General features: G+C 35.9%; 1 protein-coding gene across 4 annotated transcripts in view; it reads right to left on the bottom strand.

Moving 5' to 3' along the window:
• tln2a (talin 2a) overlaps positions 1 to 14683 on the bottom strand; it is an 87170-nt gene that overhangs the window by 13613 nt on the left and 58874 nt on the right. For all 4 annotated transcript variants that reach the window (XM_056461530.1, XM_056461534.1, XM_056461533.1 and 1 more), the window contains 23 exons: positions 14452 to 14580; positions 13224 to 13337; positions 13021 to 13134; positions 11543 to 11677; positions 11245 to 11373; positions 11034 to 11136; positions 9755 to 9963; positions 9012 to 9131; positions 8438 to 8635; positions 8206 to 8345; positions 7162 to 7255; positions 6994 to 7083; positions 6312 to 6434; positions 4698 to 4841; positions 4462 to 4623; positions 4224 to 4364; positions 3954 to 4135; positions 3706 to 3838; positions 2291 to 2392; positions 2029 to 2199; positions 1799 to 1945; positions 266 to 367; positions 37 to 156 (listed from right to left, as the gene is read on the bottom strand). In XM_056461530.1, the coding sequence (XP_056317505.1) occupies positions 37 to 156; positions 266 to 367; positions 1799 to 1945; positions 2029 to 2199; positions 2291 to 2392; positions 3706 to 3838; positions 3954 to 4135; positions 4224 to 4364; positions 4462 to 4623; positions 4698 to 4841; positions 6312 to 6434; positions 6994 to 7083; positions 7162 to 7255; positions 8206 to 8345; positions 8438 to 8635; positions 9012 to 9131; positions 9755 to 9963; positions 11034 to 11136; positions 11245 to 11373; positions 11543 to 11677; positions 13021 to 13134; positions 13224 to 13337; positions 14452 to 14580 (3102 nt within the window). The remainder of the gene's footprint in view (positions 1 to 36; positions 157 to 265; positions 368 to 1798; positions 1946 to 2028; positions 2200 to 2290; positions 2393 to 3705; positions 3839 to 3953; positions 4136 to 4223; positions 4365 to 4461; positions 4624 to 4697; positions 4842 to 6311; positions 6435 to 6993; positions 7084 to 7161; positions 7256 to 8205; positions 8346 to 8437; positions 8636 to 9011; positions 9132 to 9754; positions 9964 to 11033; positions 11137 to 11244; positions 11374 to 11542; positions 11678 to 13020; positions 13135 to 13223; positions 13338 to 14451; positions 14581 to 14683) is intronic.

Here is a 14683-nt window from a genome sequence, read left to right as displayed (position 1 = left end):
ACACAAAGATTGAATGCTCATCTGCATGTCAGTTACCTCCTCTGGTTCAGCAGTAGCAGAGGCCAGACGTCCCTGAACGGCAAGCTGACTGTAGTCTGCAGTGACCTGGGACGCCAAACTGCACAGATCCTCTGGAGAACTGACTGATTTGGTGATCTGATGGAGAGAATGATGGAGGAGAATGGAAGATGAAACAGAAATCTGTAAATACAGCTTTCTGATATAAATAAACGCACGTTAAATGCACAAAATTTGATCTACTCACCATCTCTTGGGCACTGACAGCAATAGCTTTGGAGTATCTCACCATGGTAGTCTGATACTCCACAAATGAACCTTCTGGCTCTGGTGGGGTGCCTTCACCCAGCTATAGTATGACAAAAACATAAAAAATAGTACTGTACATGGCACCATGAGCATGTAGAGACACTGAATTATATACCATGTTTTTTACGTGTTAATAAGCACAAGCAATAGTAAGTAGTAAGTAATGTGTATTTATATAGTACATTTATCATGTATGGCCATACATACAATGCGCTTTACAATCATGAGAGGGGGTCTCTCCACACCACCATCAGTGTGCAGCATACACTTGGATGATGCAACAGCAGTTACAGGATAACGGCGCCAGTGCTCTCACCACACACCAGCTATAGGTGGAGTGGAGAGACAGTGATAGAGCCAATTCGGTGGATGGTGATGATTGGGAGGCCATGGTGGGTAAGGGCCGATGGAGGGAATTTGGCCAGGACACTGGGGTTACACCCCTACGCTTTACGAGAAGTGCCATGGGACCTTTTTTGTTGACCACAGAGAGTCAGGACCTCAATTTAACATCTCATCCAAAAGATCACTGACAGTATAGCTTCCCCTTCACTTTACACAGCCCGCAGGTTGAGCGCATCCTGGTGGCCTCACTAACAACACTTCCAACAGCAACCCAGTTTTCCCATGTGGTCTCCCATCCAGGTACTGACCGGGCTCATCCCTGCTTACCTTCAGTGAGAAACCGGTCTTGGGCTGCAGAGTGATATAGATAGGTTGCTGGCTGTAGTTTTAATGGAATTACTGAGTGTTTAAAAAATTTATATTTTACCCAAAACAAATAATTCCTGATTATTTACTTATTCCCATAGGCCATTTGAGATATGCAAGACTTACTTCAGCCAAAGACAAATTAAGGTTTTGGAGGAAATCATTCCAGCAAATGCAATTTAACAGGAAAGAACATTTTGACCACCTAAATTTCATATTTAGATTGTTTGGTAATGTATAGCCTACAATTAACAGTCTTCTTTACTGAAATGTTTAATCATTTTTAAAGGGGAAAAAAGTTAAAAAGTTAAAACCTCTCAATCCCTCAAATTTAGCAAACATGAGTTTAAAGGGATAGGTTCTGGGATAAAAATATAAAAAAGGATATAAATTCTGTCCTCATTTGCTTTAACCTCCAATTGTTCCAAATCTGTTTGAGCTTCCTTTTTTTTCTATTGAACACAAAAGATATTTTGAAGAATGTTGCAAAGCAGCAACCATTCACATCCATAATATATTTTGTTCCTAATATGAATGTAAATGGTTGCTTCAAACCACTAAACTAAGCAAATGGTGAACTTTTCATTGTTGGATGAACTGTTAAAAAAGAATTTGGGTTTTTATCCATTGTAAAACTGCATAAATATTTATAATTTTTCAATTTTTTTTACTTATAACCCTCAATCTAGAGTTAGTTTGGTGAACCCTTGTTTGGCAACCAGTGGTTTAGAATACAGAGATACAGTATGTGGGTTAATACCTTGCCCATGGAATCAGCAATGGAGTCCACCATGCCACTGACCATGCCAACCTCACTAGCAGCTTCATTCAGGGTCAGCAGGAGGTCATCAACAGCCTCCCTCATTAACTGCGCAGCTTCTGCTATGGCATCATGGGTATGGGACGCCTGAACAGAAAGCAATTAATAATCATGTTGAAAGATTGATATTTCAGATGAAGAAAGAACAGATCTGAGTAACCAAAAAATACCTTTGGGTTTCCACCACCCTCCTTGGCAGCGTAGAGCATCTGTAGAGCAGACTCGGCGAGGGTCTTGGTCTGATCCAGAAGATTCATCTGCTGCTGGTGGTCTAAAGTTTTAGAGGCTATGCCCATAGAGGCCGAGATCAGAGGAGTGAAGTAACTGACCAACTGAGAGACCTGAAGGACACATGGCATGCATTAGAGTTGAAAACAACTATATTGTCACATATTTCATTTCAGACTGTAAAGGCTTCATAGGTTTGGTGACCTTATGTCCCAGCTGTGCAGCCTCTCCTTTTGCTGCTGTGGAAATTGGCTCAATCAGGTGACCGACCTCCTGAACAGATGATGTCAACTGCTCCTGCAAAGCCTGATATGAAGAGTTCTAGTCAGAAACCCCACATTTATATGTTCTTCATGGCTAAAACAATGCTATTGTGTTCATTAGTGGGGTACAGCTATAGAGTGCTCAAGCAGGGAGGAGAAACTTTATTGTATGTAACTTGGGAGTGAGAATTATAGTACTTCTGGCCGCATTGGCATAAAGTAAACATATATTTACAAATACATACACAATTTATTCTACAATATTCAATCTATTAAGGTCCAGTCACACGAAGCAAGATAAACAAATGACGAACAAGTAAAACCAGTTTGTTTTTAGTTTCATAGCACATCTAAGCAGTCAATAATCATTTAAAATGTTTTAATCTAATCAAATTAATTTAGTGATCGCAGTCAGTGTAGTAGAATAAACAAACTATTTCCCCAGGGTTAGTGTTAAGGTAACACAAGACACTGAATCTAGCACTGGAAACCAGAGGTAGGCTGCTTTTATTTTTATACATCCATTTGCTAGCCTGGCTTGCATAACTTCCATATATTTTTGTCACTCTTTCCCATGGTATAATAATGTTTTCTAGATAGTCATTATCTTTAAATAATCTTTGAAAAAAGGGCTTAACATCAAACAGAGCTTCTTCACAATGTAGTCGTCTGTAGCTTTAAATTGCACAGGCCCTTTATATTTCGATGGTTGTCAGCATTTTATTAGCATTTAGATATTTATTAGATTGTTTATTAGCAGAGATCTGGTCTTAAATCTCCTGTTGTTTTACATTCAGAACAATTTTGAGAACTATCTTTATTGTTATCTTTATAGTTGTGCTTGGTGTGAACAAACTTTTAATAAAGACAAGCATTTTCCAATATTTGTTTTGAGTATTTTACACCCCTAATAGCATACACAATGTGGTTGTGGTTACAGCTATAAAAGAAGTACACTGTAAAAATGCTTTTCTTACTTCGATTCATTGTCTTGTTTATAGTCAAAAAAAAGTCTTAGATCAAGAAGCATTTTCTAGACAAGCAAAAATATTGTCTTGTTTTAAGAAATAATATGCCAAAATTAAGTGGGTTTTTCCTTAAAACAAGCTAAAAAAAACTCCCAATGGAGTAAGCAAAATATGCATAAATATATTATGTCAAAACAAAAAGCGAGATGATTTTTCTTATTTTGCCACTAGCATATTATTTTGCTTGTTTTAAGAAAAAACTCACAGAATTTTGGCATATTATTTCTTAAAACAAAGATTTTTTGCTTTAATTTAAATTTTTTTTTTTTAGATATTTGGACTAGAAACAAGACAAAGGCAGTTTAGATACTGTAGAAAACATATTTACCTCAGATGAAACTTCATCTCTACGAGGTAGATTCTGGCTGACGGCTGCAAGAGAGGCCTGCTCAATATCTTGGATGCATTTATTGATATTATCAATGGCTGAGTCACACTCTTTCTGGCCAGGGGCTTTATCCCTGCAATATTAAAAAAAGAACATCTATTAAAATACAAAAAAATATATTCATTGTGCATAAACTCTACTCTGCATTTCCTACATAAACTACAAAATAGTGAGTATATGCGTGTTACCTGATAGCTGTGATGAGGCTCTTGATAGAGTCGGACACAGTGCGTGAATGACCTGCCAGTAATGACCATGTGGGTGGATCTTTCGGGTTCATAACCAATGACCGTGCTGTCTTCAAAAGGTGGGTGGAGCTGTCAAGCATGGAGCGTGCTGATTGGATGATTGGTTCCTGTGCAGCAGAACCCTAAATTATGGGTGTAAAAGCACATGCGTCACTAACAACAACAGGCACTCAACTTTATATAACATTTCAATGAACAAGCAAGTCCCACCTCTCTACTTATCTGCGCAGGAACACTAGCAAACTCTGGATTGGAAGCGAATATTGTCAAATTGTCAACAGCTTCAATGAGCGGAGCTGTTGCAATGCGACATTTCTCACGGTTTTCCTCTGAAAAATCACCATCCAATGCCTATAGTGGGAGAAAGAAAGAAAAAATAAACGTTTAATGATTTGATGGGACAAGTGAATTACAAAACATGATTTGATTATAAAGGGGTTATTTCAACCTTGATTGTTTTGACCAGGTTGGCAGTGCTGTTTGCCACTTCTTTGGCTGACTGCACGAAATGTCGCTTTGCCACAGGGTTGGCAGTCTTGGAGGAAGCGAGTCGACAAGCGTTGCAAAGTGCTGATGTGTGCTTAGCAACAATAGTGGCAGCTGAGAGCACCTGCAACAGGCATGAAGTGGAGATGAAGAAAAGTCCAAACTCTACATGGCAAGTATCTGACAGTCTGGCACTACCTGTGATGGACTACTATCTGGGTCAACAAGATTTTGGCAAGCCATCTGGATTGCCTGATTAGCACGGGCAAACTGGATAGGATCCACTAAGCCTGGATGTCCAGCTTGGCTGCTGGGGTCAGACACACCTACTAGGTAAGAAGCCTATAGACATACCCAAAAAATATGATAAGCACATTTGCACAATTAAAACAGTTCCCACTTTCAACTTTATTTATAGAGCACATTTAAGTTTAGGTAGGCCAACGTGCTCTACAAAAGGTAAAAAATATTTAAAAAAGAGGGTAAAGGAAATTAAAAAAAAGAATAATGATAATAATGCAAATAATATGCGAGGATTTTTTGCTTTTATTTATTTGTAATTACAAGCACAAGAAAAAAAGATGCATTTTTGACTTTGATTTTAAATCAGACAGAAAGGCAAGGCAAGTTTATTTATATAGCACATTTCATACACAGTGGCAATTCAAAGTGCTTTACATAAACAGGAATAAAAGAAACAAGTATAAGAGAAATAAAAACAAATAATAAAAATGGTTAAAAATAAAAAATAAATAAATAAATAAGCATAAAAGCAGATAAAATGTGTTATAAAAGAATGAAAAAGAAGAGAAAAACATAATAGTACGATCTGTCGGACGTAGCACAGTGCTCATTCAGTAAAGGCACAGCTAAACAGATGTGTTTTCAGTCTTGATTTGAATGTGCCTAATGTTGAAGCACATGAAAGGAATCAGTTCTGAAAGGAACTTTCAAATAAATATCAAATTCCATGATTTTTTCCTTTCTCCGACTAAAATATTGAATTTCCATGAAATCTAATGAACAGATAAAAAGGGTCTTTTCATAATTTAAAAAACGTTTTAGCTTGAATATCATTTTGTATTACTTTAATAGGCACTATGAGAACAACAATGGATAGATAATTCATCCCAGATAAACAAAAATAAATAAATAAGAGGTACTTTCATTTTTGATAGCTCAATATTAGTATTACAAACTTTACATTTAGTTTTTCTGTCATCTAATTTTTTAAAGCCCAGTCTTCAAGGTGGTCATTTTGAAGCCAAAGCTCTAAAAATGACTTAATTCAGAAATGATTTTAAAGTGCTTTTACTGGTATATAAATCTCTTCATAATCTAGCCCCAACCTATCTCTCAGAGCTGTTGCATTTTTACCCGTGAGATCTCTTAGATCAAGTGATCAAAATCTTCTTTTAGTTCCTCAGTGCAGACTGAAACAGAGAGGACAGAGCTTTCTCTGTGGCGGGTCCTCAGTTATGGAACACCTTGCCCCTTGAGATTAAAATGGCTCCATCACTATCTATTTTTAAATCACTCCTTAAATTGTACCTTTTTAGTTTGGCTTTTTCAGTCGTTTCTCTTGTCTTATTTCCATGTTTTTATATTATGTCTCTTTATTTTACTTTGTCTTATGTACAGCACTTTGGTCAGTCTTGTGATTGTTTTTAAATGTGCTCTATAAATAAATGAACTTTAAAAATGTATATTTCCTGACATGTTACTTCCAATGACTAGAATATACCTTTAAAAAAAAATAATTCTATGACCCTGGTAAAAGTTAGAGGAATAGCAGAGTTGGTAGTTTCTGACCTGTCCAGCTGCTTCAGTTAGTCCACACAGAGCTTTAGATGCTCCACCAACACAGTCTCCAAACGCTGGAACATCTCCTGTTTTACAGTTGTGAGAAATCCCAGCCATAGACTCACCAAGTACCTGTATAGAAGAAAGAGGTGGATTTTTTTTGCCTTAACCGCAATGTGGTGTATAAGTTCATAATGTAGGGGCCTGTAAGATTAAAAAAAAAAATGCTTTTGAAAGAAGTCTTTATTGTGGATTAAGTCTGCTAATTTATCCAAACTACAGTAAAAACAGGTGCTCAATATATTTTTACCATTACTAACTTTGAAAATCATTGTGGTAGAATCTTCAAAAGAAAAACTAATTTTCAGTAAAATGTTTTACTGTTGTTTTTGGCCATTTTAAGTGCTTTTAAAGAATAACCATACTGACCATTAAACTTTGAAATAGTAGTGTACATTTATAGTGTATACTTGTAATATTTATTTGCAAAGTATAGTGATATGAATATAATATTATAAGCACCACACTGAAAACAAGGAGAAATAACGGTATATTAAGTTATACCACAATATTGAGAGGACTATAAAATCCGTGCAGTATTCATTAACATTAGCACACTGCTTTGCGTTAATGTTTGGTTTTTTGTGTAAAAAACTGATGTAATAGTTATAATAGTGTTGCTGAGAGTTACCTTAGAGTTCTCCATGACACTTTCAATGCAGTCAAAGTAGGAGAGATCATTGACCGGCTCATTCGGGTTATCCAGCAGTCCTCTAACAGCCTGTGGCCCACAAAAAATTGAGTCAACATCACATTTTGAAATAAATATGAAGACAAAAGACTTACTAGCAAATAATACCTCAAGCTCTCTTAAAGCATTGTCACATTCTCTCTGTCCCGGGGCATTCTGTGTACACATTGTAATCAGCTGATTGATGCTGTCAGTCACAGATCTGAATAAACACATAATGAATGAGTAAAAACTGAGAAACAAGAGCAGATATCCACTTTTCCCCTACTTATTAATATGTAGCACAACCTTTATTTTTGAAGTGATTTTTTTCTTTTTTCTAATGGAAGCTCTCCAAGTCAAAAGTGCAACCCATAACTTGCATAACACAGTAGTCATACAGGGAATACATGAGTAAACATTGTAAATGATTCAAAACCTGGAATCCAATAAGGTTGTATTTTTAGTAATGCTAACTTGTAACTCCTTATGGACTGGGTTTTTTGGTGAGAGGTGAGTTGTTAAGCCTATAATTTAATCTATTTCTTTTCTTTTGTTTTCTTGAAGAAATTGTATTATGTTGCATCCAACATTCAGTGTATTGTAAAATGTCCTTTGTACTCTTTCTGTTCAGTCATTATTAGCCCTCCTGAATTATTGTCATTGTATATCCTGTAAATTTAAGATTTTGAATGTAAGATTATTTTCCACACATTTCTAAACATATTAGTTTCAATAACTAATTTTAATAACAGATTTTTTTTATCTTTGCCATGATGACAGTAAATAATATTTGACTCAATATTTTTCAACATACTAATATTCAGCTTAAAGTGACATTCAAAGGTTTATCTAGGTTAATTACGCTTTATGGTAACTAGGCAAATAATTGTAGAATGATGGTTTGTTTTGTAGACACTTACTTAAGGGGGCTAAAAATATTGACCTTAAAATAGTTTTAAAATAATTAAAAACTGCTTTTATTCTAACTAAAATAAAACAAGTAAGCCTTTCTGCAGAAGAAAAATTATTATAGAAAATACTGTGAAAATTTCCTTGCTCAGTTACATTTAATATGGGAAATATTTTCAAAGGAAAAACTAAATTTACAGATTGGCTAATAACTTGGACGTCAACTAAATTAAAACATTACCAAAAAAAAAACTAAATTACCTGGCTGCGGCGGCAAGCAGGTTCTTTGCATTTCCAGCTCCAGGGTCTACAGATAAAGACTTGGCTGCCAGCAGAAGTTTACTGGAGGCCATAGAGATGTTCTTCAAATTTCCAATCACCTGCAACTGATCATCCTTACCCTAAAACAACCAAACATTATTGAGCATTTCATGAAAACAGAGACAGACCCATCCACAAGCTCAATCTCCTGTCCCGCTTCCACACATCGTACCTGAGTATGGCCAGCCATCTCAATACCAGCGTCCAGAAATTCATCAAAGTCGTCACTGAACTTTCCAGAAGCGTCTGCAAGTTGGGTAGTGGTTCCTCGAGAGGCGTGGACCACATCTCCTGCAGACTGGTTCAGATCGGCTGCGGTCTGGTTCAGGTCACTCTGAGCCTCCTGGAAGCTTTTACTGCATGGAGGGAGCTGAAACACACACAAACAAACAAGATACAAAACATGTAGAACAGCAATTAATTTATTTAGTGAGATAAACATTTATTACAGTGAGAGAATATTATGAGATAAAATAATATAGATCAGGGGTCACCAACCCTGTTCCTGAAGAGCTACCTTCCCGCAAATTTTAGTCGCAACATTGACCAAACACACCTGTCTCTAATTATCAAGTGCTGTTCAGGTCTTAATTAATTGGTTCAGGTGTGTTTCAACAGGGTTGGAGCTGAATTCTGCAGGACAGTAGCTCTCCAGGAACAGGGTTGGTGACCCCTGATATAGATGCATAGTTTGTGTTGCATTTTCATTTACATAGTGGGTGATAATGAACATATTTTTAGCTCACCGTCTCGACAAGCAGTTTTTTGCTGGCCTCTCCGATGCTTTTTAGAGCCATATCGACATCCTTTTGTCCAGGTAAACAATTTACACAGGCATTCAGGGAGTGAGAGACAGCTTTTGCGACCTGACAAAAAGAAAAAAAAAACAGAGATATACAACAATAAATAAGTTAACAACATTATTTTTCAAATTCTTTGATATTTGTGGTCAGTAATACTTATTTAAAAAGATAACTAGTACTTTGAGCAAGAATGCATTACATTTATTTACAATTTCACTGAAAACTGGCTGTTATTTTCATCTTTCTGTACATCAAAGAATCCTGTAGAAAACATATCACTATTTTGATAAAAAATAAATAAAAAATCCAACACTGGCAACAATAAATAAAAAATAAATAAATAATTGTGCATAAATGTGCATATTAGGGTCATGTGCTAAATGGCTTTTGACAAAATGGGAATAAACACAAGTGATTTAAAGTCTATTCAACTATAAAAATATATATATATAAATTTTCATGTAAAAAAGTATGTATTATTAACATATTGAACATTTTCTATTTTATGCTGCATTAACATTCATCTTTACGAGTTAACAAGAAATATTTATGTCAGATGCATTCAAGTCACTTTGATCAGTGATACACATTTTCTAAATAAAATCCAACAAATTTAACCCCCCACTGTTAACATAATGGACAATACCATCATAAATGCAAATAAAATGTAGAAAAGACAAGATTACCTGTGCAAGTCTCTGTTGTATTTCTGCATCCCCAGGAGCAATCAGCGCCTCCTTAGCTTCAGAAATCAGTTTAGCGGATCCTTCCATAACCTCACGAGCAGAATCTAACATGGCTGCGGCTCCAGCGGGATCTGACGTGGTGGCAGCAACACCCCTTGCGGCCTGAGCTAATGTCTTCAGAGCCTGTGCTGTTTCACTAGCAGCTACACCTGTGAAAACAAGGTGTGTTCAGAAGAAAACGGGTTAAAGGTGAGCCATTTTGGTGTCTGCATGAAATTAAATTTATAAAAGTGACTTTATATACATTGTAAGCATATCAAATTTAAGTGGAGTGCCTGCTTTAATTTTTCAAAGAAATGTGTGAAAATTCCAGGGTTGTTTTTTAATGCAAAAATACAATGACACTAAACATAATTATATTTTAAATAGTGCTGGCCAAAGATTAGTCGCAATTAATCAATTCAATTCAATTCAATTCACCTTTATTTGTATAGCGCTTATACAATGTAGATTGTGTCAAAGCAGCTTCACATAAAAGGTCACAGTAAATAGGAACAGTGTAGTTCAGTTTGTAGTGTTTAAGTGTTTAAATCACATCCAAAATAAAAACCTTTGACATAATATACATGTTTGTATTATCTATATTGATTATGTTATAAACACACATACAATTTTGTTACATAGTTATTTAAATTTATATATAATTTGTATTTAATTTGAAGATATAAATAAACAAGTCCTCAAATATAAAAAAGCATATGTCTGTCTGTCTGTCTGTCTGTCTGTCTGTCTGTCTGTCTGGATGGATGGATGGATGGATGGATGGACGGATGGATGGACGGATGGATGGACGGATGGATGGACGGACGGACGGACGGACAATAAATATGCACAGCACACACATATATTATGTCAAAACAAACTTTTATTTTAGATGCAATTATTCGTGATTCATTTTTGCCCAGCACTAATTTTAAATCTTAAAAACTACAACAAACTGCTGACAAATGGGTAATACCAAGACATTTATTCATTTTTATATAATATGTAAAAATTAAAGTTTATATACATGTAAATGTCAATTATTTCTGTAGTTTGCTCTGATATTTATCTTAAATTATTTTTTATAACATATTCTACATATAAAAATAAAAACTGATATAGATGTTACCTAATTTTAATTTATACTTCAACATTTGAATGTTTTAATATGAAAACAAGTTTGCATTTAGGGTTAAGGATAGTTATATTATGAAAAAAGGAAAAAGGGACATATTACCAGTGTAATGCTCATTTCCCTGTGCTGCACACGTAAGCAGTTGAGCCATTGAGGAACCAACAGCCTTAGATGTACCACCCAGATCCTGAGCGCACTTTTCCAACTAAAACAAACAAATGTCACATGGAAATGATGCATAATTCAAACAAACAAACAAAATTTCTGAGTTCAGAAGATCTCATTTCATTTCTGTAAGTGTGGCTGAACTCACAGACTCTCCAGGTAAAGGTTTCAACTGTCCCTCAGAGGCAGACATTTTTGCATCCTGGAGTTCATTCTTAAGTGTCTGCACTGCGATGAGGGCAGAGTCTATCTCCATCGGGCCACAAGCCTCATGAGCCTGGAAATCAAAATTAGTGGTTTATACTAATAGGAATGTTTTGAGCTTTAAAATTTACAGAATGTTTTTGTAGTACCATGACCTCTCGATTATCAAAAGATCAAGGTAATTTTGATTTCTCAGTTTATGACTCTTTTAAATGCACATGTGTGCAAGTCAGATTCACTACCGTCTGTGCAGCAGTGCGGAGTTCAGCCAGACTGGTGGCCAGATTCTTTGCACACTGTCCCAGTTGCATGGCTGCAGCCTGATCCGTCACCGTCGGCACAGAGGATTTTGCTGAAGACACCATCTTACTTCCAGGCTGGAAAAACAAAAACATTAATAGAGCACTTAGAGCAATAGAGGTACACTCATTCTGCACATGGTGGGTATGATTTTGCCAAGTAGGATGCATTCATTCATTCTTCATCAAAGTCTGTTTTAAGGGTTCAGGAATCAACCTAAGGGTTCAGGAATCATCAAACTAAAAATGTTAATTTTTCATACAAGTTAGGTTTTAGTTAGTAATTGAATAATAATAATAATAATAATAATAATAATAATAATAATAATAATATTAATAATAATAAAAACAGTGTGACAACATGACTGAGCTTTTCTGAGTGAAATGGTCATAGTGGATTTCTTTCTGGAGTTCTTTTCATTTCCATAACCATACTGCTTCATACTGAAAATGTTGTTTTTCTGTACTAACCGACCAAAACCGATCTGTAGAATCAGTGACGTTTGTTCAGCAAGTACAAAATGTGGTTTTTAAGCTTAATAGAAAATAAATGTTATTGACTAGCTAGCTAAGACAACTAGCCTAAAGGTTGTTTCACACCAAGCATGCTTAATTGGCAGAAATGTAAACTGAACCAAAACTATAGATCTCTATGGAAGGTAATTGCAATCAGCAGTCGGAAGCTGCTGCAAACTTTTGTGATGTTGATGTACTTCCAACTGAAACTGAATATTGAGTTGGGGGAGGGGCTTTCTATTGTGCGACATTCAGTGATGGCAAGATGGTAAGATGGGCGTTGCTAAAAATATAGTGGCTGAAGCGGTCAAGTGTCAACAGTGGACCGCCAATGCAAAAAAAAAAAATCTTTTTTTTTCTTTTTTTGGGGTTTAACTTGCACGGTTTAATTGTTAACAGTAATGTGAACTAGCAAAATAAGTATTGCAAAGTTTGATTTTGCAGACTTTAATGTCCCCATTCATGTTCTCTACTGCACAGATGGCATCAAATGACAGCCAAAGATACCAAAAACATCAACTTTGAAACATTTTGGCTTCATTTTTCTACAGTGGAAGAAAGTGGTGATGCACCATCCATCTTCTTATATAGTCTCTATAGATGAGTGTCATGTTATTAGTAACAGTCGGATACAAGATCCAAGACTTGTGAAGAGATGATGTGAACCATGGAGGTCTTCAGGGACAACACATCCACTTAATACACTTCACTAAACATGTACACATAGATATCACCAATTTGCTATAAAACTATGCTGTTAACTTTGCTTATATATAACAACATATATTTGATTGTAACTTACAACTTAATTTGATTGTAATGCAATAGTATGCACCTTTTGCAAAGCTGCTTAGAATCAGTAAAAAGCGCTATACAAATAAACTTGAATTGAATTAAAGAGATACCTGAAGGAAGTTCTGGCTGGCAATGATGAGAGCGAGCTGTGCACTTCCATCCTCCGGCTGTCCCTGACTGCCCCGCACTCCCTGCACTAGCTGAGGGATATGGTCAGCTACAGCCTAACACACAATAACAAAGAAAACACTACTATAGATAGCTCTTCATTGTGAACACCGTAGAGACTAACAACACTAATATTAATACAAACCCTGCAGCTCTGAACCAGTTGTTGGTGGGCTGCTGTGTTTTTGTTAGAAGCTGCTGCGTTCTGGGAAGCCGCAATGGTTTGAGTGGCAGCAGCAGCGGCCTGTTTAGCAGCATTCTGGATGAAAAAAACAGAAAACATAGAACTGACACAGTGCTATGTTGGAGTTTCATTCAAACTGTAGGAGAGCATCAAATAAATTCTCTCTTGTGTAGATGACATAATTCTGTCCAGGGTTCCCACTCGTTCATGAACAGCAGATTCAATGACTTTTTAAAGCACCATTAATTTTAAATCAAGCACCTTTGTAATTCACATGCCAGCATATATAGCAGCATTAAAGTCATTACTGTACTCAACATTTCATCTAGACTTTATATTAACATTAAAAATGTCAGCGTAATGATGTTGTTTTAAATGTGTCATTTTCCAAATTTTTTAAAATGAATAGTCATGTAAAATTTGTTAAATGTAATACTATTAATATTCAAATAAGGTTTCTTAAATATTGATAAAATGCATTATTTGTCATAGTTCTTGTACAAGACTTAGGTGTTTGAAATGTGCATTTTTGTATTCGATGTTTGACAATCTTAACTGAAAAACAAAGTGAGAGACAGACAGTGGCTCCTCCCCTTTTTAAAAGCAGCCAATAGCATTTAGTTTTAGCATCTCTCTGCCAGTGAGAGTGATTAAGCTCAACTGCATCAAATGAACAGCAAATGAGAAGTGTCTTGAAGGGGTGGGGACAGGACATGTCAGATACTAGAGAGAATTTGATTAGTCAAGATTTGATGAGAAACTCAAGCATGAGGTGATTTAAAAAAAACGTTGATCGATCTAGGCGGAAGTGACAAACTGCAAGCTTTACGCGTTTATATCTTCAAAAGATGAATTTTGTCAGTGTTTGGTACCACACTAGCTTATTGATACCCCTGAAGACTTCCATACTAATACTAACATCTAAAAAACAGTTTCCTTTCACTGGCCCTTTAAATGTACGATATTCAAATTAAGATTTTTCATTCTGTTTTTGACAAAAGCACAGTACAACTGTTGAAATAACATCATAAACAATTCAATTCAAGCATTTTCAAGGACCTGTGTTTGTTTTCAAGTACTTTCCAGGCCTAGAATTCATATGTCTGAAATTCAAGTACTTTCAGGAAGAATGGGAACCCTGTCTGTCTAAACGAAATTCTTTTTCTGGTAATCAAAATCAGTCACTGACCTCCAGTCTTGTTATGAGTTTCTTCTTAATGGCGTTTTGTGCTGCAGCATTGGTGGCCACACGCAGACCCTCAGCAGCCTCGCGCAACTTCTGCTGCTGGTCTTCGTTTTCAGGGTATGCAGCGGCTCCCTAAATACACAGACAATTCCAAAAGCTTTTTACATGTCTATCAGGTTAAAGATGCATTAACTGGACAGTTGGTAAACCAAAGATGTTCAAATTAACTTTAGGG

The sequence above is a fragment of the Danio aesculapii genome, chromosome 7, assembly GCF_903798145.1.
Source record: "Danio aesculapii chromosome 7, fDanAes4.1, whole genome shotgun sequence".
In the NCBI taxonomy this organism is placed as follows: Eukaryota; Metazoa; Chordata; class Actinopteri; order Cypriniformes; family Danionidae; genus Danio; species Danio aesculapii.
Note: the sequence above shows the minus strand (reverse complement) of the source record. Positions and strands in the feature narration are given on the sequence as shown.